Genomic DNA, 24,242 nt, shown 5'->3' with positions numbered 1-24,242 from the left:
CATTTCCATAAGATTTTGAGTTCCAAATTTCTCCCCATCTCTCCCCTCCCCTGCACCCAAAGATGGCATGCATTCTGATTACCCTTTCTCCCAGTCTGCCCTCCCTTCCATCACTCCCCCCCACTTACTTTCTCATAGGGCAAGATAGATTTCTATATTCCATTGCCTTATATCTTGTTTCCCACTTGCATGTAAAAACAATTTTTAATATTTGTTTTAAAACTTTGAGTTCCAGGTTCTCTCCTTCCTTCCCCATCCACCCTCATTGAGAAGGCAAGCAATTCAATATAGGTGTAGTTATGCAAAACATTTCCATAATAGTCATATTGTGAAAGGCTAACTATATTTTCCTCCATCCTATCCCACCCCCTCAATAATTCCATTTTCTCCTTTGACCCTGACCCTTTTCAAAAGTGTTTGCTTCTGACTACCACCTCCCCCAATCTGTCCTCCCTTCTATCATCCCACCACATTTCGTTTCCTCCTACTTTCACGTAGAGTAAGATACCCAATTGAGGGTGTATGTTATTCCCCCCTTAAGCCAAATCTGATGACAGTAAGGTTGACTCATTCCCTTTCACCTCCCCCCTCTTCCTATCCATTGTAAAAGCTTTTCCTTGCCTCTTTTATGTGAGATAATTTACCCTATTCTATCTCTCCCTTTCTCTTTCTCCCAATATATTCCTCTCTCACCTCTTAATTTTATTTTTTAGATATCATCCCCTCATATTCAACTCACCCTGTGCCCTCTGTCTATATATACATATATATACACATATACATACATATATATGTGTGTGTGTATATATATGTATATATACATATATACATATTATATATGTGTGTGTATACATATATACATCCACATATATACATACATATACATACACATACATACATATATATTCCCTTCAACTACCCTAATACTGAGAAAGGTCTCTTGAGTTACAAATATTATCTTTTCGTATAGGAATGTAAACAGTTCAACTTTAATAAATCCCTTATGATTTCTCTTTCCTGTTTACCTTTTTATGCTTCTCTTGATTCTTGTATTTGAAAGACAAATTTTCTGTTCAGCTCTGGTCTTTTCATCGAGAATGCTTGAAAGTCTTCTATTTCATCTATTTTTTCCCCTGAAGTATTATACTCAGTTTTGCTGGGTATGCGATTCTTGGTTTTAATCCTAGTTCCTTTGACCTCCAGAATACCATATTCTAAGCCCTTTGATCCCTTAATGTAGAAGTTGCTAGATCTTGTGCTATCCTGACTGTGTTTAGACAATACTCAAACTGTTTCTTTCTGGCTGCTTGCAATATTTTATCCTTGACCTGGGAACTCTGGAATTTGGCTACAATATTCCTAGGCATTTTCCTTTTGGGATCTTTTTCAAGAGGTGATCAGTGGATTCTTTCAATTTCTATTTTACCTTCTGGTGTTAGCATATCAGAGCAGTTTTCCTTGATAATTTCTTGAAAGATGATGTCTAGGTTCTTTTTTTGATCATGGCTTTCAGGTATTCCAATAATGTTTAAATTATCTCTCCTGGATCTATTTTCCAGGTCAGTGGTTTTTCCAATGAGATATTTCACATTGTCTTCTATCTTTTCATTCTTTTGGCTCTGTTTTATAATTTCTTGATTTCCCATCAAGTCATTAGCTTCCATTTGCTCCATTCTAATTTTTAAGGAATTATTTTCTTCAGTGGTCTTTTGGACTTCCTTTTCCATTTGGCCAATTTTGCTTTTTAAGGCATTTTTCTCCTCATTGGCTTTTTGTACCTCTTTTGCCATTTGGATTAGTCTATTTTTTAAAGTATTATTTTCTTCAGTATTTTTTGGGTCTCCTTTAGTAAGCTGTTGACCCATTGTTCATGATTTTCTTGCATCACTCTTATTTTTCTTCCCAATTTTTTCCTCTACTTAACTTACTTGATTTTCAAAATCTTTTTTGAGCTCTTCCATGGCCTATGACCAATTCATATTTTTCTTGGAGGCTTTGGAGGTAGGAGCTTTGACTTTGTTGTCTTCTTCTGGTTGTATGTTTCGATCTTCTTTGTCACCAAAGTAAGATTCTATAGTCTGATTTTTTTACACAGTTTGCTCATTTTCCCAGTCAATTATTTGACTTTTGAGCTCTTTGTCAAGGTAGGACTCTGCTTCCAGAGTGAAGGGTGCTCTGTCCCAAGTTTCAGGGGTGTTGTACAGGTGTTTGCCATGCAAGCACGCCTCCTCACCCCAGGACTGCCACCCAGATCCAAGCAGGGCAAAGCAAGAGAATCCTACCTCAGTACTAGCAAAAAGATTCCTTCATTCCCCCTCTGATCAGCCACTTGATCACCATACCATCTGTGGGCCTGGAGCTCTGGAAACAGTTGCTGATGCTGCCGCCACTGGGGCCACTGCCACAGCCTCCACCTCTGCCACCCTGGGGCTGAGGTTGGACCATGCTCTTCTCTCATCCAGGTGCAAAAGAGTTTTCCCACTGACATTCTACTTTGTCTTTGGTGTTTGTGGGTTGAGAAATCTGGAGACTGCCACAGTTGCCAGTGATTCAGTGTCCTGAGGCCTTCTCCAGCCTGGTCTGTGCCAGTGCAGCCCAGGTTGGATTGCAATCAGCTCCCAGCTCAGTGCGATAGACCCTTCCTGTTGGCCTTCCAGGTTGTCTTGGGCTGGAGATTTGTTTCATTCTGTCATTTTTGTGGGTTCTGTAGCTCTAGAATTTATTTAGAGTCATTTTTTACAGGTATTTGGAGCATTCTAGGGGAAAGCTCAAGCAAGTTCCTGCTTTTACTCCACCATCTTGGCTCTGTCCTCCCTGCCCCCATTCCTTTTTCCACTGCAGTATCTTTGCTAGGAAAACCCAAATGGAATCATGAAGAGTCAGATATGACTGAAAATGACTGAACAATGAAGGTGAAGCAACTTGCCTAAGATCAGATAGAGAGTCAGTGGCAGAGCTCAGATTGTAGACCAGGCCCTCTGACTCGAAATCCAGGGCTTTTTCAACTACTTCATACTGTTGCTTCCTAATTTGTGGTTATAAGTAAGCCATCCAATCATTTTGTTTTTTAATTTGTAAAATAGGGATAATAATACTTGCACTGCCTATCTCGAAGTGTTGTTGCAAGGAAAAATTGTATATAAATGTGAGCTACCGTCACCATATCTGCCACCTGTCACCATCTCAGAACATAGACCAATGCTAGGTTTCTTTTATAGGTTCACATTTGGCACCCGGCAAAACTGAATGGAGGCAGGTAAAGAAGGAAAATATTTGTAGTGAGTATAGAGGTCTGCAAATTTATTTTGGTTTTTGTCTTTTGGCAGGAGGAAGCTCACAAGGTAAGGTATGAAAGGCTGTAGCAGGAGTTTTCATGTCAGCTAGATTAGATCTGAGGATTCCAGGGGAAGGTTTCCTTGCATCTAATCTGGGGTGGGGATCTGCTAGGGTCCAGTGGTGGCAGAATATAGCTTTCTCTGCCATATTCCATCTGATCTGCCTGGTGACAAAATGCTGGTCTTGCATTGAAGAAACATTTCTTTATCATTATAGGATTTGATTCAAAGTTGGAAGGGATTTTAGCAGTCATCCGGTCCAACCTCCCTACAGAGGAGAAAACCAGGAAGGGAATAGGGAACAAGCATTTATATAATTTTTCTAGCACCTACAGGAACACATCAGAAAAGATTATATATTATGACCAGGTTAGATTGATACCAGGAATGAATGCTTGATTGTATATTAGAAAAACTATAACCATAATAGAGCATATTAACAACAAAAACAATAAGAATCACATGATTATATCAATAGATACAGAAAACGCTTTTGAAAAAATACAATATCCAGTTCTGCTAAGAAAAAACACTAAAAAGATTAGGAATAAATGAACCTTTCTTTAATATGACAGATAGTATCTATCTCAAAACAAGATCCAGCAATTTATTTAATGGAGAAACACTAGTGACCCTTCCAGCAAGAAGAGGGTAAGGCAAGGATGCCCACTGACAAATGAGATAGTATTGTAAAATGCTTAGCACAGTGTCCAGCCCATAGTAGGTGCTTAATAAATTCTGGTTTCCTTCCTTCCTTCCTTATCCACTACCATTTGATATAGAGCTATAGACTGCTAAATATAGCAATAACAAGAAAAAGAAATTTAGGGAACAAGCATTGGCAGTGTAAATAAAACTATTGTTTTTTGCAGATGATTATTTCAAGTAACCTAAAGTCAATTAAACTCAATTAAAACAGCTAATAATTTCAGCTAAGTAGCAGAATATAAAATAAACTAACTCAAATTATCAAGTCTTCTGTATATTGCCTTCTTCTATAAAATGTTTACTTCTGTATATGGTATACAAAACCTAGCAGTGAGAGATTTTTAAAAAATGTCTTGCAAAATATATAAAATATTTGGGAATCTGCCTACCAAGGTACACAAAGGAACTTTATGACAACAATTACAAAACATTCTTTATAGAAATACAGACACAAATAATTGGAAAGATATTAATTGCTTATGATCAGGTGGTACCAACATAATAAAGCAGTAAAACTACCTAAAGGAACTTTCTTAATTGACATAGTAATCAAATACCAAAGATTCACCTTGTGGAGCTAGAAAAAAAAGGATAAAATTAATTTGGAGGAGAAAAAGGTTGAGAATCTGAAGGGAGATTTAAAAAAAAGTGTCAAGGAAAGGGGCCTAGGAATACCAGATCTCAAACTACATTACAAAGCCATAATCATTAAAATTATTTAGTACAGGTTAAAAATGAAAGAAGTATACTAGCAGAACAGATTAGATGATCAGCATACAGAAACAGAGTAATAACCATAACAACAGTTAACATTTCCATTAAGCTTACCATGTGCTAGGTACTGTGCTAAACATTTTATAATTATCTCATTTGATCCCCACAACAGCCCTGGGCAGTGGGTACTCTTATTATTCACATTTTTATAAATGAAAGAGAAAGGCAAGCAGAAGTTAAGCGATTTGCCCAGGATCACACAGCTATTAGGTGTCCGAGGTTGAATTTGAACTCAGTTTTTCCCTGATTCCAGGCCTATTACTCTATTAAATAAACCTAAAACCTCTGATACACCATTGGCTAGGGATTCACTATTTGACAAAAATGCTGGGAAAACTGGAAAGCAGCTTGGCAGAAATTAGGTTTAGATCAAGATCTCACATCATATACCAAAGTAAGTTCAATTATATACACGACCTAGATATAAAAAGGCCATACCATAACCAGATGAGAAGATGAGGAAGGGAACTTTCTTGTACAACTATGGATAAGGGAAGAGCTTCATGACCAAACAAAGGATAGAGAGAATCACAGGAGATAAAATGGACAATTTGGATTACATAAAATGGAAAAGTTTTTGCACAAATCAAATCAATACCTTTAAAACAAGTAGTGAAACAATTAACTGGAAAAATCTTTGCAGCAAATGTTTCCAACAAAGATCTGATAACTAAGATGTGTAAAGAATTGATTCAAAGATATAAAAATAAGAGCCACTGCCCAATATATAAATGGTCAAAGGATATGAAGGGGCAGTTCCTGAGTGAAGAAATCCTAGTTATTAATAGCTATCTAAAAAAAAATTCCCCAAATCACTAATAGAGAAATGAAAATTAAAGCAAATTTGACATTCTATCCCACACCTAGAGTTGGCAGAAAATGACAGTTATTAGGGAGTCTGTAGGAAATTGGTACACATTCATTTTTAGAAGAGCTGTGAATTTGTCCATACATTCTGGAAAACAATTTAGAACTATACCCCCAAAATCACTGAATTATACATAACATTTGATTAAGCAATAAAGTACATAATAGAGGGGGGCAGCTAGGTGATAAAGTGGATGATAGAATGTCCTGTCTGAAGTCAGGAAGACTCATCTTTCTGAGTTTAAATCTGGCCTCAGACACTTACTAGCTGGCTGATCTTGGGCAAGCCATTTTACCCTGTTTGCCTCAGTTTCCTCATCTGTAAAGTGAGCTGGAGAAGGAAATGACAAACCACTTCAGTATCGTTGCCAAGAAAACCCCAAATCGGGTTAAGGAGAGTAGGACACAACCAAACAAGAACGGCATAATGGAGATTTGTGGGTTCATATGCAATCATTTTTTTTCTGTGCAATCATCTTTGTTCCTGTAGTACTGTGTTTATGGAAATGCTACTTTTGGCGGGGGGGCGGGTGTTTGTTAACTACGGAATAAAAGAAGTTGGGTATCTTTCTCACATACTACGAAGAAGATAGGACAAATGTTTTGTGGATGTGTTTCAATATTTCAGGTATCTTTAATTCCACCACACTTGATATCTGGGAGGAGATGCCGAGGTTGTCTTTGGGCCACGCCTTTCTAGTTTACAATAGGGTCCATAAGCACTTACGATTTCCTGGCAGATTAGTCCTGAACTTAGGGTCATCTCTATGCCATGATGAGGCAGGCAGCACAGAAGAGTTTGTTCTATTGGACTATGTGGTGTGGCAGAAAAGGCACTAGATTTGAAGTCAGAGGTCCTGGGCTTGAATCCTGACTCTACTTGCTGTTTGACCTTAGATTTCATTCCTATGCGCCTCAGGTTCTTTATCTGTAAAAAGGAGGGAGGTGGGGTTTGGATAAGATTACTTCTAAATTCCCCTCCAATTCTTAGGGCATCCTGGGGGATGGTTAGCTCACTTTTCCTGTCAGTCACGGGGTGATCCCGTGTTCCTGAAGGTTCAGCCAGGGAAGCATACACACTGTTGGATCCGACCTAAGGAAGGGTTTCCCAGCACAAACCCAAAAAGATGGGACAGCATATAAGTGGCTATCCGCTCAGGTCCCTTCCCACTCTCCAATTCTGTCATTTTGTGTCAGTTTCAGGACCAGCCCCACTGTCTGAAGCGGCTCACCTCCAGGTTCGCCACCTGGTGGTGGGTTCCCCCGAGTCATAGCAATTCTCAAAGTTTAAAGCACGAAGGGATTCTACTCTGCGTCCGTGAAGGGAGACGAGGTACCAACGAAATCACAGCCGCTCCAAGTAGATTATCACGTATTTTCAAAGGTACTCATTTTCTGCACAGCGATGCTATCCATCTTCTCAGGGGCCAAACGCTTCTCTGGGCCTCCCTTTCTCGCCACCTCCCACCTCCACCCCCGTAAAAGGAAGGGATTGGATTCAATGATCTCAAAGGTCCCTTCCAGCTCGAATCCTACGATTCTATGATCTTTGGACCCACTCGATCCTGGGCTGGAGCAGATGCTCCCTCCTCCAGACGTGGGTCTCCTCCCCCAAATGATTACGTCGCACGGGGAGGTGGGGTGAGAGGGGTGAGGGAAGCAATTGCATCAGACCCTAAGAAGGCTGCTTTGAACCCTTCCCCCTCTCCCGACCTGGGTACCCCGCAGCCCTCCCCAGTCGCAACCAGCCTCGGCGCAGCGGAGGAGAGGAGGAAGAGGCGGCGCGGAGGGAGGTCTCTCTCCAGCCACTTCAAGGCTTGCATCACCCGCCCGTCATTAGCCGTCGGCGTCGTCCCAGCCTGAACCCGGAAGTGGGCAGAACCAGCCCGTCTCGGTGGCAGCCGCGGCGGCAGCGGCAGTAGCAGTAGCAGCGGCAGCAGCTACAGCAGCAGCAGCTGTTCACACGACAGGAGCGACAGCTCGACAGACAGACGTAGGGGAGGGCGTGGAGGAAAGAGAAGAAGCGGAGACGGGGCGGGCTCGGAGAGGCGGCGATGGCCAGAGGCGCCGAGGCTGCGAGCGGTAGTGTCCAGTGAGGCGCGGGCGGGCTGCGCGTCCCTCCGGCCCATGCGGAACGAGCGACACTGAGTGCACTGTACCCTCGGAGTGCACAGCCCCTGTCCCGTCCAGTGCCGCTGCCCGCCTCGTCGTCCTTGTCCCTCCCCCGCTGCCGCCGCCGCCGCCACCGCCGCCCGGGCGGATGGCCGGAGTGTGCCGACGTTCGAGGCTGGAATGGTGCTGGCGGGCGTGCGCTGTGCCTGCCTTCTGAAGCCCCACAGGAGCCACCATGGAGATGATGCTGCTGCCTCCTGTGTGAGTGAGTGGGATGTGTGTGTGTGTGTGTGTGTCTGTCTGTCTGTCTGTCTATGTGCGTGTGCATGTGCGTGTATATGTGTGTGCACGCGCGCGGGCGCGCGCGCCTCTGCGGCGGCGGTCGGGCAGCCGGGCAGGCGGGCACGGGTGGATGGAGGCGTGGAGGGAGGAGGCAGGCAGGGAGAGAAGAGCGCATGGAGAGAGCAATGCGCCCTTGGAGTGGCGGTGCCTCTTCCCACCTGCCCGCTGTGGCGGAGCTCGAACAGACTAGGAGCATGGGGGAAGGGCTGTTCCGTGAGGATGGATGGATGGATGCGTGGATGGATGGACAAACAAATGAGTGGGACAGACACTAAAGTAGCTGGGCGGGTCGGAGGGGACACCCAGAAGGGCGAACGGGCTGGGAGAAGAAGGGGAAAAGGTGCAGACCTCCCGCAGATCTGGGGGACCGGAGCTTGCAAACTCAAACTGGCCAGGCGGAGCTGATGAGCCCTTCCCGGAGACACTTTGAAAGCGGTCCTAGGTTTCTCCACGAGGGGCTTTTTTCCAGAACTGAAGAGCACAGATGTGGGATAGCTCATCTATGGATGAGTACTTGAGAGAGTAGTGTTTATATTGTCCTTAAATGCACAATGCCCCCAAAGACATGGTGTGGTTTTAATCTCGAAAAGCTTAAAGCTGTACTAAGACTTTAGGGACAGCCTGTACATGCATTACTGATAACCTTTTTAAGGTATAGAGATGCGATACATGTATATCCTATGTGTTTGGGGGTGTATGTGTGTGTTATATATATGTGTGTGTGTGTGTGTATTATATATATGTATATATATATATATATATAGACACAGATATACACACACTAGGATATATATGCGTTATATCTTAATACCTTAGAAAGGTATCATTAATGCATACACAAGAATATCAGTAAGTCTTAGGGATACAAAGATATAGATATAGCTATATCACACACATTATATAGAGAGAATATTCATTCTCCATATCTATCTATCTATTTGTCTAGATATCTCCAAGAGAAAGAAAAGGAATATACCTGATAGATATATAAGTCTGATATATGTAGACATATCTGTATCTATCTCCCTAAGACAGAAAGAATACTCTCTCGCTCCCCCTAGATAGATAGGCATAGATATATATCAATATAGAAACAGAGATGGAATACTCTATATATGTATATACATATATATCTATATACTGTATATATTATATAGTACCAAAGGATCAGTGTCTAAATAGATATGAAAATGTTGGGGTTTCTCCAAGTACCTGAAAGATGACTATTTGAGCATTCTTGACATCACTGGACTTTTGTGTTTCTTGTGTTTCTTTTGTGCTTTGGGCAAATTTGCCGTGTAGAGTGACAAGCATGTTGTTTCCTTAGGTGCTTATGTTTTTGTTTAAAACAATTCAAATCTGCAGGAAAGGGTCCTTCAGAAATATTAACAGCTGGGATGGCATGTAGAAACTATGACTGCTTTTATTTAGCAAGAGGTGCTTTGCCATCTTTGTGGGGGGATTCAACACAACTAAATTTCCGAACTCTGAGAGATTGCAATTTAGTTTTGCTTTCCTGTGTTTAACCTGTCTGAAGGAACAAGATCCTTTTGAGCCAGAGTTTTTATAAGGGCAAACAAACCATATTCTGTAGAACTGTGTCTCTTTCCATGAATGCTTATTCATGGCCTCTTATCATTTTTCAGTTTGGATTTGGCTACATGGCAGTTATGTTGCACCAGTTTCTCTTGACTATTTGGCTATATTCCAGCAAAAATATGAATCTTTGGCTTGGGCTGAATACTTTTCTGATGATGTGTATTTGTAGGAGAACCATTGGGTTTCTGGAACCTCCTCAAAAGTGTCTTCAGACTCTTTTTTCTCGCTTGAGTAGGGTAGGTCTTAGAATGGAGTCTCTAGTTAGGAAAGTAGGTGATGCACTCTTTTCAGCCACCCTTTCTGAGAGGCTGGGAGCTCTGTTGCATCTTTGTGTGTGGGGCACGCCTCTCAGATACTGCCATAACAACCCCAGTGTCTCAGTAATTTGCTTCTATTGCTCAGTGAATCCTGGAACACTCCCGAAACCCTAGGAAGCAGCAGCAGGACTTGGTGCAGGCACCCTTAGGCTGCCGATACAGGAATCCCTGACTGATTTTTAATAATCTTTTATCTTCACATCGGTTCTTGTGAAGCCCCTTGTTATCCTTGGGGCATGAGGAACTGAAGGAAAGGAGAAATATATTTGAGATGCTGCAAAGCAGAAAAGGGTGGGGAGAGAGGTGGTTTCTAAGGGTGAGGCAGCAGGCTTATAGAAAATGCCAAAAAGTAAACACAATGAAAAAATAAAGCAAGAGGACTAAGACAAAGGCAGTGAAATTACCGATTAAAATGAATTGACTTTGGATAAGCCAAGTAATCATAATTTTCACACTCTGTGGTGCTAAGTCTATTTGAACAATAAATGATTGAACTATAGGTCAAAAATTCTTAAAATGGGGACTCCAAACTTGTCAAAATTCATTCATTGTTTCCGACATTTAATTATAAAGCTATATTTTGTCTGTATCTGAATATTATGAATTAAGAATGCCATGTATCTGACAGGGATTTTTTGTAGAATTTCTTTCTACACATCCCTTTGTCTCTGTCTTTCTTTGTATGTGCTAGTTTAACTCACCTTTCCAATACTTCTCTGGTATACGACAAGGCTTTTTTCCCCTTCTCTTCATTTTTCCTTTTTGCTTCCTCTCTTGCCATTCTACTGTTTTGTCTCCCCTCACTTTGAGTTTGAAGCCATCCCCAAGTGATGCACCAAGGCTGAAAGTGTTGGTGTCTGTGCTGCTTTTGGGTACGGGCTTCTTCACAGGCAAGTCAGATTCAGCCCAATAATCAGGAGAGGATCCTGGCCTTGGTGGAAGTTCACTTCAGTTCAATTCAGCAACCATTTATTGAAAGCCTACTTACGGTGCCTGCTCATGAAAAGACAAAAAACAAAACTCTCCCTTGCTCTCAAGGAACACCTTTGTTGAGGTGACGGTATTATAACTTGGACACATACAAAATATAGATAAATATACAAGCTGTATAAATATACAGCTGGGCATATCAGGAAAGGCCTTCTCTCAGAGGTAATCCCTAAGCTGAATTTTGAAGGAAGCTAGGAATTCTTGTAGAGGAAGAGGAAATGGTATTCAATTTTTCTCTGACTTAAACCCAGGGGAAGAGTTTTACTCCCCTCTCCCACCCCCACTACACATTGCCCCCTGGGAAATTGTATTCCTAGCCTTCTGTTGTCATGCCCTTCAAGCTCATTTCCTCTGGAGTGGTGGTTGAGTTGAATGACCTTCCACTAATACTTGGATGAATCCATCTTGGTTTGGTTCAACAGCCCTGTATCTTTTCTGCCCCTAGGTTCTTCTTCATTTTCTGGTTCCCTTGCTATTTCTGATTGGGCTCTACACTTCTGCTGGTACTCTGACCATTGTTCTTACACGCATGGTCATATGCATCGCTTTGGACTTCTCTTGCAATTATGTAATTGCAGTGTTGCAATTATACAGTGGTGGGGCTTGGCAGCCATTATATGCATATGAGTTTGGGCTGTAACTTGATCTTGGTCGGGCCATGCAGTGAAAGTTGCAAAAGCCTTTTAAAAGAGTTTCACTTATGTAGTTATTTATCTGTTTATTTATTTTGGAGCATTGCCTTGCAGCTTAAAGTATGAGAATTGCCTGGGATATGGGAAGATTGAATGCTTTGCCCAAAGTTACACTACCATTGTATGCTCTATGTTAGAACCTAGGTTCTCCTGACTCTGTGACCAGCATTTCAGCCAATAGAGTGATATGTACAAAGGTGGTATGTAAATGAAGCAGGCTTGATACCAGGAAGCTTAACCAAGATTCTTATGATTCTGTGACAGTTACATTGAAGGGGATGAATAACAAGTAAATGAAAACCGGTCAACTTAAGTTGTCCTTTTGGACAGTAAATATGTCCTTTTGTCTTGCTTTGCAAGGCAGCTTTCTTCTCCCTCAACATTTTCTTATTAGCACCTCCTTCTTATTACGATAGCAGAATCCTGCTTATTCCATTGGCTTTGCTTCTTCTCTTTGTCATTTCCAAGAATAAACAATAAATACATCCTACATCACCACTTCATCTTTCTCTAGTGCAAAGTGAAATACCACAGACATGTAAATATACTGCCCACTTCCCCAGTTTTTATATTTCTCTCTTTGCGCACTAATGAAGTATTATTTTAGTTTTCTTTTAATGAGTCTCCGATATGCGTAAGGTCCCTTTCATCTGATAGTCCAGAACTCCTACACATTGAGAAGATATGATTGAGGGAAAGAGATGACAAGAAAGCACAATCCTGTAAGTGTTAGGGGCGTGAGATTCTGGAGGAAGTAGCTTTCAAATTTTATTCCTTTAAAGTGACAGCTCAGTGAAATCACCCAAGAAAGTTTTTCAAGTTAATTGAATATCAGGTGGCATTTTGGAAAAGTAAGGTGGAAATTTCCTTAACTATGTCTGCTTGCAGAAATACAGAGAGATGCTTAGGAAGATCTTGTTCGATTTTTCTTTCTCCCTCAAGATCAAGAAGGTTGATACTTTATGCAAGGAATGATAATTGCATCCCAGGTACTTTTCATCTTTATAAGCCAGTTCTGTGGACTTTGAGCTATTGGGCTTTGGCAGGGGTTAAACATTACTTCTCTTGGAGTGTGTCTTACTCAATTTTCTCATACACAGCAGCTGATACCAACATAAATAAATGTGAGGAGTTGGCCTGGTTACGTGGAGTTATATACTGTCCTTTCTGTGTTGCTGATTATTGGCATTTATGAAACACTTTCCTCTCCTTGCAGTGTATGACGCTACCCTCATCCAATTCTTCTCCCTCTCTTATCATTACTTTTCTGTTTCCTGATGTTTCTTCTTCCTCCCACTATTTTTGGGTGTTTCCACCCCAGCTTTACTCCTCAGTCATCTGTCCTTCTCTTCCCACTCTTACTCATCTAGGGCTCATTCACTCACCTATTATCTTCTAAGCCAAGGGTTTCTCACCTGGAGCCCATGAACTTAAAAAACAAAACAAAACAAAACCTTGATGACCATATTTCTGTGTAACTGGTTTCCTTTGTCGTACTGTGTGTTTTATTTTATGCGTTATAGAAACAATATTCTGAAAAGAGATCTGTAGGCTTCACTAGACTGCCAAAGAGGTCCATGACCCAAAATAAGGTTAAGAGCCCCTGCAATAAACTGATCTCTTTCTACACTTGACTTATCATCTAAATTTCCAGCCTAGATTTATAGCCACCCACAGGGCCACTGTTTGGATACTGTCACCTCAAACTTTCCTGCTTCAGTACTTCAAGATGCCAACAATTTCATCAAGGTTGCTTTCCCTTCACTGATACTGATCTCCATCCCTTCATGAGTTATTCCAGCTGTCGATGAGCAGTTCCAAATAGAGCTGAGTTGGGCCTCCAATGATAGATATCCAGACCTTCACTGCACCTGTATTTTTTAGCCCTCTTAAGTTTGCTAGGACTTGCCAGATTGCATGCTCTTTTAGAATAGACTTTGAGAACCTAAGATGAGGCATCAGAGTAGTTGGGTGGTGGTGGTGGAGGATGGAAGGACACCTATGGTGTTAGCATATGTAAAACTGAATACTCATCTTCCATTCACTGGGACCCTTTCTTTCACTGTCATTCTCCCAGTTCCTGGTATTCAAACCTTTGGAATGATCATGCATTTCTCTCCTCGTCCCTGATAGCCATTGTCATCATGTTCTTTATAGTCTATAATAGTAATAATAAAGGTATATAGCACTTTAAGGCATGTTAAGCATTGTATAAATTTGATCCTCAATGACAAACTTGGGAGGTGGGTGCTGTGATCATCCCCATTTCCTGTGTGCTTCGTGCCTGGATTACTGCAATAGTCTATTCAAACTCAGAAATTCTTTGGAGCTGGCTTTGTGTTAGGTGGGCATGGAGGGCTTTGTCCTCGGAGACACAAATAACTGTGATAAAACTGAGGACACAAATAGGTAGCATGGTTTTATGGAAAGAGCATTGGATTTGGAGTTTGACTGTGTTAATTTGAATTTTCTTTTTTTAACTGGACCATCCGTGTAAGGAACCTCTGGTGAAGAACTCTCCCTACCAGTATAGATCAATGCCTGCTCTGCAGCTTATGGCCTTGGAGTATTGCCTGGAGGTGAAGTGGCTTGTGCAAAGTCTGAAAGCCAGTGTGTCTGAGGCAATACTTGAACCCAGATCTTCCTACACCATGCTGCCTTTTAGTCTAAAATTTAATAGGGATAAATGTAAAGGCTATTCTTGGGTTTAATAAATTAGCTTTATAAGTACAGGATAGGAGATGTGTGGCTAAATAACCATTCATCCGGAAATGGTGGGGGGGGGGGTGTGGGGCGGGGAGTTTCAGTGGACAAACAAGCTCACTTCAGTTAAAACAATGTGTTATGGAAGCCAAAAAAGTTAATAAGGTCTTAGGCCATATCAAGAGAAGTATATTATCCAGAATTGATGAAGTGATAGTCCTGCTGTACTGGACCTTGGTCAGCCCAAACCTGGAGTATTGTGCTTAAGAACACTGATATGTATTTTTTCAGAGTTTTTTCCCCCAGTTCTAGTGGTAGGGGTGGAACATTTTGGAGGGAAGAGAGAAAAATAAATTTTTATTTATTTAAAAAAAATTAATTTTAAAAAATCAGTGCTCTTCCTAAAATGTGGTTTGTTCCCAGGAACCTCACTCATTTGTTATTAAAAAACATCATTTATAGGCCAGTAAAACAAATTCTCCCATTGGTCATGTTCAAAAAATATATGTCTCATTCGGTACCGCAAGGCCACCACCTTTCTTCAGGAGATGGGGTAAGTGACTCTGTCATCAGGCCTCTGGAATTATGGTTGGTTTTCATGTTGATCAATGTCATTAAAATTTTCAGAGTTGTTTGTTTTTACAGTATTGTTGTTAATATATAAACAGTTTTCCTTGTTGGACTCATTTTGCTCTGCATCATTTCATGTATGCGTAGGAAGAACATTGACAAACTTTTTGTATGTTGTCTCCCTCGTGAAGACTGTAGGGATTGTCTTTCACCTTACTTTATATCCCTGTGGCTTAGCACAGCGTCTGGCACATATTAGGTTCTTGATAAATGCCATTTGAGTGACTAACTGAATGCTAGTTGACTGGACAGTGTATTCTGAAGAGGGACACTCACAGATAAAGCATTCAAAGGCCTTCATAACTTAGCCCCCTCCTACCTGTCTTCTTACACCTTACTCCCTAATACTAACTCTTCCATCTTGTTCCATGAACAAGACCCTCCATTTCTCTACTCCAAGCATGTTCTCTGGCTGTCCCCCACCCCTGGAATACTGTCCGTCTTCCACTGTGATTACTGACCTTCCTTTAAGTCCCATCTAAAAATCCCACTTTTTACAGGAAGACTTCTCCAACCTTTGTTAATTCCAGTGTTTTCCATCTCTTAATTTCCTGTTAATCCTCTTGCATTGTATAGATTTCCATATTGTCTCCTCCGTTAGATTGTAAGCTCCCTGAGGCTAAGGACTATCTTTTGCTTCTTTTTGTATCCCCAGAACTTAGCACAATGTCAGGCTACATCTTAGACACTTAATAAATGTTTATTGGATCTAATTGAGTTTAACTTAGAGAAGAAGTCTTTGAAGGGCCATCATGTGGGACAGGGATTTTTTTTCTGCTGTTCAAAAAGTGTTTAAGGTCACTGAGATCTGAGAAGGTTCACCATCTTGACCAAGGATGTGCAGGGATCCAAGTGATACATCAGAGAGTCTAATACAGGACCTTTGACTCCATGCTCCCCCACTCTTTTTAGTGCTTTCTACTGGTAGTTTTATTCAACCCCAGAGAACAGAATTAGAAATGGTGGCTGGAAGTTTCAGAAAGTCAACTTTAAGCTTAAGATATTGAGGGGAAATCGTCTAGCAATTAGATCTCTCCAGAACAGTAACTGGAAACCTTCGGGGGGTAGTAGGTTATTTCTCGCTGAAGGTCTGTAAGCAAAAACTAACCTTAGGAGTAGTAGGTTATTTCTCGCTGAAGGTCTGTAAGCAAAAACTAACCTTAGGAGTAGTAGGTTATTTCTCGCTGAAGGTCTGTAAGCAAAAACTAACCTTAGGAGTAGTAGGTTATTTCTCGCTGAAGGTCTGTAAGCAAAAACTGTGTTGCTGCTCGTTAGATATGTTGTAGAGAGCATTGTTATTGAGGCATGAGTTGGAGATGATACTGAGTAAGCCCTTAGCTCTCAGATGTGGTGATTCTGGAAATCTCAGCTGTCACTCAATATTCATTTGACCTTGGACAGTTCATTTCCCTTTTTCAAGCCTCTGTTTCTTCATCTGTAAAATGGTCCTTTCTGGTTCCAATCTTGCATTCCTGTAAGGGCATGAGAGAATTAACAAGCAAAATGCTATGAAAGTTCATAAGACAGAGATCAGAGGAAGGTGCTTGGAAGAAACCGGGTCTTGAAATATAAGTAGAATTTGAGAAGGTGGAAATGGGGGATGGGGCAGAGGCATGCTCAAGCATGGGACATGGGGAGCAAACAAAAGTAGGAAATAACGTGTTCATAGAATTGTGATTAATTCAGTTGGGCCGGAAGAATAGAGCTTGTGAAGGATAATAGAGTGAGATAATAGGATGCATTCTGATGGTGGAGGGACCTTGAAAGTCAGGCTAAGAAGTTTGGGCTTCTCAGAGCCACTAAGAAGCCATGGGAAGCATTTGAGCAGGGCAGTTATGTGATCAGATCTTTGCATGAAGAAGAGTGCTTGGGCAGGCATGGGTAGGATGAATTCAATATAGATGAGATAGATGGGAGAAGTTGTGAGGGCCTGACCTGAAAATAATATAACTGGAAAATTTAGCAAATGATTAGATTTGAGGGTGTGGGGAGGCACAGAATGAGTTCCTAAGTTATTGCCCCTACTCTTCTATTTTTTCTTCCAGTCCTTCTTACGTCCAATCAGTTGTCTCAAAATCCTGCTTCCCTCAGTCTGCTGTTCTACTTATGAGCCTGTAGCAGGGACAGAAGTGATCACATTCAAGGCAGACACTGAAGGCCGGCCCTCCTGTCATCAGGTGCCTTTGGCCCCTGACAGAAACCCTGGATTTCTTTGGGCCAGTAACCGTGTTTCCCAAAGCATGACGTGTTTATTCTTGCCTTTGTTCGTGTTATTTCTTGTCCCTTCTCCCTCTTCTTTGCCAGGTCAAACCCTGTAATTCCTTCAGGGACTAGGCAGTCATTGTGGCTTGTCCATTCTTTTCATTTCTGTATTATGTAGGATATAACCACTCACTTGAGTATATGCTGACTTGGATAATTCTATATTTGACATTTCTTTTGTTCTTTCACAAATGCCATCCTAACTAGATCCTACACTCCTTGAGATTAGGGTCTCCTTTTTTCAGCTTAACACAAAGTGTGAGTAGCCACTGAACTGGTAGAAAAGGAAGCCATGAAATGAATAAGTTAGTATAGCTATGAACTAGATAATCAGCCCCTAAATAATTGTGAATTGGATGGTGTGTATCTATATTTTCTACAACAGGGCATACAGGTTTTGGTTTTTTGTTTTTAAATATCCTAGTTAATGGCAAATAGGAACAGTACTTTGCTGACCTGGTTGGTAATTGAACCACCTTCATCTCAGTTTCCTTGTCTCCAAAATGGGTGTAGCGGTAGTGGTTATCTCAGGGAGGATCAAATGAGATCATAGGATCATAGACTTAGAGGTGGAGGGTTTTATTTTAGAGGCCAGTGAGTCCAACTTGCTCATTTTTACAGATGAGGAAACTGAGGCCCAGAGAAGATAAATGATTTGCTCAGTGATTGAAGTGGGATTCAAACCCAGGTAGGCCTACCTAACTTGGAGCCTACCATGCTATTACATACTATAAAGTATATAAATCTCTTTTGCAAACCTTAAAGCTCCATGTGAATTTTATTATTATTATTATTATTAATATTATTACCATAAACTCTACAAAGGATTATCCTGTACAGGAAATGTCATCCTTCAGTCCCATTGTAATTGTCCAGTTCTGAGGAAAAGAATGATCAATTGTGTACAGTAGATAGAAGGCAGAAAGGGAAGCAGAGTTAACTGCTGAGCTGTTTGCACCTGTATTGTTCAGTCCTACTGCAGTCCTCCAGTCTCTCCCATCAAGCTCACCACCTCAAACATCTTAATTTCCTCTTCCTACCTAAACTTTAATGCCATCTGCCAAAACAAATCAACACAATACAGTCCTAGCAGGAGGAGAGAGGTGATATGTATAGTACCTCCCACTACCCTCTCCTGGGTTCAAATCATGTCTTTTCATTTGCCAACTCACTGCAGAGAGCTCAGGCATCCCCTCTGCTTTGTTCCCACCTGCTGGAGTCTGGCAGTATAATTTCCAGCAATGCTTTTTCATGTAAAGCAACCTTGACTGGTGGAATTTGTTAGGGATGGGATTTTGTTGTATTTTGGCTTTGGCCCATACGTGATGTTCTGAGGCTGACTAGCCAATACAAGATGTGAGATCGCTCTGTTACCCGACTCTAAAAGGAAGGTGAGGACCTCTGAAGTGAGGGGAATCTCTACTCTTTCTAGGACTGTGGTATTTGTCCTTAACAGAACTTAAGATATCCCCATACCCTGACCAGCATAGTCTACTGACCAAACATTAAAAAGGAACACTTAACCCTATTGAATCATGAAGTTAGTCTGCCAGCATTGAATCTAGTGTGTGAAAGAACTCAAAGCAATAAGCAGCATGTCAAGTCACAGAGAAATGTGGGGAGAGGACTGGACTTGGGCTCCTAAGACCCTCATTCAAGACTCAGCTTAACCATTTGCTAGATGCACAAATCATTTAATCTATCCAAGTCTCAATTTCTTCATTTGGATAGGGGTTAGACATGTGCTTTCACTGGTTTAGGAAACTCCCCCTATCAGTGCAAGTTGGCACCTTCTCTATAGCTAACAGCCTTAGAGAGACGCCTAGAGCCCTCAGAGGTTGTGACTTGCCCACACGGCCATTATGTGTCAGGGGTGGAACTTGAACCCAGGTCTTTTGGGTTCCTGAGGTCAACTCTATCCATTATGCCACACTGTCTCTTTCTCCTTCCCCTCCCCCACTTCTGTCTCTCTCTTCCTCTCCCCTTGCTTTGTCTCTTTGTGACTGTCTTAATGTTTCTGTCTCTGTATCTCTCTCCCTCTCCTTTCTCTCTCTCTGTCTTTCTCTTTCTCTGTTTCTATCTTTGTCTCTTTCTCCCTCTTCCCTCTCTCTTTGACTCTCTTTGTGTCTCTCTCTTTTTTCCTCTTTATCTGTTTCTTTCTTTCCCTTTCCCCTCAGCTGGAAAAGGGGGGACAATATTTCTATCTCCTACCTACCAGGATTATTTTGAGGGGTAAGCTCTGTAAAGTGTCTTATCAGTGAGAGTTAATATGGATGGTTCCTGCAAGATAAGCAGAAGCTGAAGGGAATGAACTTGGCCAGTGTCTGGAATTATTGGTGAGGTGACTCATTTTGAACAAGGGAGTCTCACATCTCATGATGGGAAAGAGAGTCATAAAAGGTGCTACGCCTTGTAGAGGATGGAGATCAGCTCCTGGCCACTGGATAGACTATACATACTGTGAATTGAGGGCTACATGTCAGGCTTTGCACTCACGTTCTTTCATGTGGATAATAGCAAAGACTGTATTAGAAAACCCATCGTTTCTATGCCAGGATCCTTTCTTTCTAAAGCTCAGGATCTAAATTTGTGCAGTAGATCCACGATCAATTCTACTAACATTTATTAAGTGATTCCTGAATGCCTGGTATGGTGCTGGTGAATAGAGAACCAGCCCCAGAGTCCAAAGGACTTGAGTTCAAATCTAGCCTCAGATGCTTGCTAGCTGCCTTCAAAGAGCTTATACTTGCCAGGAGCTTGGGAGGGGAAGGAGAGAAGTGGAGGGATGGAAGAACAACGTCACAGCAGCTACACAGACAAATAAGTAGAAATTATAAATGTAACCCATGACTGAGGCCCCCAACTTCTAGATGCACATGTGGATTTCCATCTGGAAATGATTGCAGATGTAAACTAATCTGAAATCCTTATTTTACAGATGAGGAAACTGAGGTCCAGGATCATGGACTTGTCCAAGGTCTTTGGGTATATTTAATTCAATTCAAGGAAGAATTCTTAAGTGGATTGTGGTCTTTGCTAAGTACTAAAGATAGAAAGATGGAACAATTTCTTGCCCTTAGTTTATAACCCAGTAGTAAGGATAAAACAAATAAATATATAATTATAATACAAGTTTTAAGTCTTTACTTTGATATAAAGTCATAAATACAAAGGAGATGTGGACCTATTGGATTATCTTTTCTCTCTCTGCTAATGCATAATCAAATGAGGAAAACAATCCTTAACCATAGATTCAGAAGACCCACTTCTAGCTTTGGGGTTGTTATTCATCAGTTCACTTCTAGTGGACAGTAATCAGAGAGAAGGTTTTAGGTTTCTCTTTGTAAAGCATCGTTGCACCGTAACCCTTATCCTGGAACCTCACGTCCCTTCTCTCCGTTTCCGTTCCCTCGGATGATTCAGTGAGATGGCATACAGGCAGTCAGAAATGATTCTACGTATCCTGAAAAAAGCAGCATTTTCAAATGAGATAGAGCTGAACTGTGAAGTGCAAAGAACACTGAATTCTTGATCTGGATTGTGGCTGTGCCTCTTCCTGGGACAAATCATGTAATGTCTGTGAACCTCAATTTCATCCTCTGTGGAATGGGGTTAATAGTATTCACATTGTCTAACTCTAATGCTTGTTATATTGATCAGCAGAGGTATAAAATATGGTTTGTAAAATTCCAAGCACCATATAAATGTAAATAATTATTATTATTAGCATTGCCTCCAAAAAGAACTAATCGGAAGGAAAAATGTCCTTGGACACTCACTGCATATGTAACTTAGCAAGGTCAACCTACCAGAAGAGAGACTTTGGCATGGTGAGTGGCACATTGGGTAGAGGCTTTATAAAAGATTTATAGAAGGAGATAGATGAGAATCCTACAGGGTGAGAAAGCATGCAGGCACCCTCGGGTTGAGATCACTTTCAGGGTCCATTGCTAAATGTAAGTTTTATGTGGCTGTTAACTATCTTAGGTTTGATCTCTGCCCATTTTATTTTCTAATGGTTCTAGTGCAGGGGCACCATTTTTATTAATTATTTTTGCATATGAATGATAAGCCTCCACCTTAAATTCGATAATATCTAGACATTTATGTAGAGGACATTAGTCCTGCAAGTAGAGCTCTCAACAAGGATGCTATGCTGGGAAAGGCCTCCCACTGTCATGCATTTTTTTTTTCCAACTTCTTTGAGTTGAGTGCTTTCTGGAAGATTTCTGTCTTCATCTGTTTTCCTGGCCCTAGAAAGGATGAAATCAGAAAAATTTTGGATGGCGGGGAGAGGGTAAGCAACATGGAAACAAATCTCGTTAGACATCCCTTTTGTTCATCGCTAGTGCAGGCTGTGGGTGCATCCCAGCTCTTTTGCCCTTGTCTCTCTCCTGAGATCAAGTTCATCTCCTTTCTTGGCCTCCTTTAATTGCAGAGGGTAGAGCAGCCCTCATGCCAAAAGAGAAAATTATCAGAAAAACCATTGGCAAATCAGTGGTCCCCAAGGGACTCCTAAACCTCCTCTGTAGGGTAATTCCTGGACATTGCCCACTTCAGGGGGGAGGAGCTCTCCACTCCCCACTCCCTGACAAACTTCCACTGAATTTCTGTGCTGAAGCTGCTATTGTTTAGGGGAAGGGTGATCGTTAGGGGAGAAGAAAGGCCAAGGTGGGGGCGGGGGACGACGACAACTGATGTGAAAACATTTAAAGGATGTATTTTCCCGGCCATATTGGAGTGTGGAGAGGAATAAGTGAGGGAGGAAATATAGATCTAAATAGAGTTTCATCCCTCGTTAGAATGTAAGTCTCTCTGGGGGCAGGCATTGTCTTATGTGCTTGTATTTGTATCCCCAGTGTTAAGCATAGTGATTGGCACATGGTAAGCGTAATTAGTACATTTTCATCCATTCATTTGTCTTTATTTTTTAGGTTTGTCACCTTAATTTTTTACTGTCCTTTTTCTTTTTTTTCTTTTTAAGATTGCTTAGGAAGCTGGTGTGTGTGTGTGTGTGTGTGTGTGTAATAATGTGAAATTGTGAAACGTTCTGGATCATTTAAAATATGAAATTCAAGATCCACTGAAATGAAATATTGGGGGCGGGGCGGGAATGTAGATTTTCTTCTAAAAATGTTGACTAAAGGGCCCCTGAGGGGCATAGCAAAATCTAGATCAGATTTCTGGAATCAGAGCTTGATTCCATTCTTGGCTTAGTTGGAAATGCCATCAGAAGGAAGTTCGTGAATCAGCCTCTCTAGCTTAAAAGTCACCTCGTCTGTGGAATAGGCGTAATAAAGCCAGGCTTCATGACGCACTCCAATAATCCTAGCAGCTAGAGAGATTGGGAGTGGTGGATTGCTTGAGTTGAGGAGGTCTGAGCTGCAGCGGTCTATAGATGATCAGGTATCCACACTTAATAGGGTGAGCCGCCTGGGAGAAGGGGATCACCAGGCTGCGTAAGAAGAGGCCATTTGGCCCACGTTGGAAACAGAATATGTCAGAGTTCTCATGCCAGGCCAAAGTTCCCATGTCAATTAGTGATGGGGTGGTTTCTGTGAGTGACTGCTGTGCCTCCAGCCTAGGTGAGGAGAGTTCCAGTCCCAAAAAACTTTTAAAGAATAAAATAAAATGGATATACTAGTAACTGTATTAACCTTGCGGGGTTATTGTGAAGCTCAAATGAAATTATGTATGAGAAATGTTTTGCAAACCTTAAAACACATTGTAGCTACTTTAAAATTTGTCCTAAAGGGAATTGATCTGTCACACAACCTTTTAAAATACTAAACCAAATTGTATATGCTCATATCATGAATCATTGGCAGCTTTTTAAATTAATTTTTAGTTTTCAACATTCACTTTCAGAAGATTTTGAGTTCCGAATTTCCCCCCTCCCTCTTCTCTCCCCTCCCCAAGAGAGCATGCAATCTGATAAAGGCTGTACGTGTACAATGATAGTACACATATTTCCACATTAATCATATTGTGAAAGAAGAATCAGAACAAAAGGGAAAAACCATGTGAAAGGAAAAAAAAACCAGAAAATAGTATGCTTCGATCCACATTCAGACTCCACAGTTTTTTCTCTGGATGTGGATAGCATTTTCCATCATGAGTCTTTTGGAATTGTCTTAGATCTTTGTATTGCTCAGAAGAGGTAAGTCTAACAAAGTCAGTCATCATGTAGTATTGCAGTCACTGTATACAGTGGTCTCCTGGTTCTGCTCACTTCACTCAGCATCATTTCATGTAAATCTTTTCAGGTTTTTCTAAAGTCCACCTGCTCATCCTTTCTTATGGAACAATAGTATTCCATTACATTCATATACCACAACTTGTTCAGCCATCCCTCAATTGATGAACATCACCTCAATTTCCAATTCTTTGCCACCACAAAGAGAGCTGCTATAAATATTTTTGTACATGTAGGTCCTTTTTGCTTTAATCATTGACTGTTTTGAGGCAGTGTAATTTTGATTAATATTATTGGGGAATGAGAGTGCCTGTACAATAACCTTCTAAACTGTAACATTCCTTTAAACGTGAGGATAATGTAATTAGTGCTTCCCTTCCCCTTGGCTGGGAGGGTGTGTGTGTGAAGCATTTTGACAGCACCTTTTGTATGTAAAAGCTTGAGAAACAGGAGCTACCTTCTCTCGAGTAATGATTTTTGGTTGGTTTTATTCTGTCTTTATTTACAGGTGTCCAAAGCAGAATCCCCAGAAGCCTCCGGATACGAAAGATGATAATACAGAAAAACACTGCCCGGTGACAGTGAACCCTTGGCACATGAAGAAAGCTTTTAAAGTCATGAATGAATTAAGAAGGTATCACATGCATTCAGCTCTGGTTGGGTCTCTGGGTCTCTCCTTGCTTTTTCACTTATTTGCCATCATTATTATTCTTGT

The 24,242-nt window shown here is 41.3% G+C and overlaps 1 protein-coding gene across 1 annotated transcript in view; it reads left to right on the top strand.

Annotated features, from left to right (window-relative positions):
* The first annotated feature begins 7,308 nt into the window (after nucleotides 1-7,308).
* The window catches only part of KLHL2 (kelch like family member 2), a 132,406-nt gene continuing 115,472 nt past the window's right edge, over nucleotides 7,309-24,242 (top strand). The window contains exons 1-2 of the mRNA XM_036764129.1: nucleotides 7,309-8,057; nucleotides 24,036-24,161. Coding sequence (XP_036620024.1) covers nucleotides 8,032-8,057; nucleotides 24,036-24,161 — 152 coding nt within the window. The 5' untranslated portion in view covers nucleotides 7,309-8,031. The remainder of the gene's footprint in view (nucleotides 8,058-24,035; nucleotides 24,162-24,242) is intronic.

Source organism: Trichosurus vulpecula, chromosome 6 (genome assembly GCF_011100635.1).
Source record: "Trichosurus vulpecula isolate mTriVul1 chromosome 6, mTriVul1.pri, whole genome shotgun sequence".
Lineage (NCBI taxonomy): Eukaryota > Metazoa > Chordata > Mammalia > Diprotodontia > Phalangeridae > Trichosurus > Trichosurus vulpecula.
Note: the sequence above shows the minus strand (reverse complement) of the source record. Positions and strands in the feature narration are given on the sequence as shown.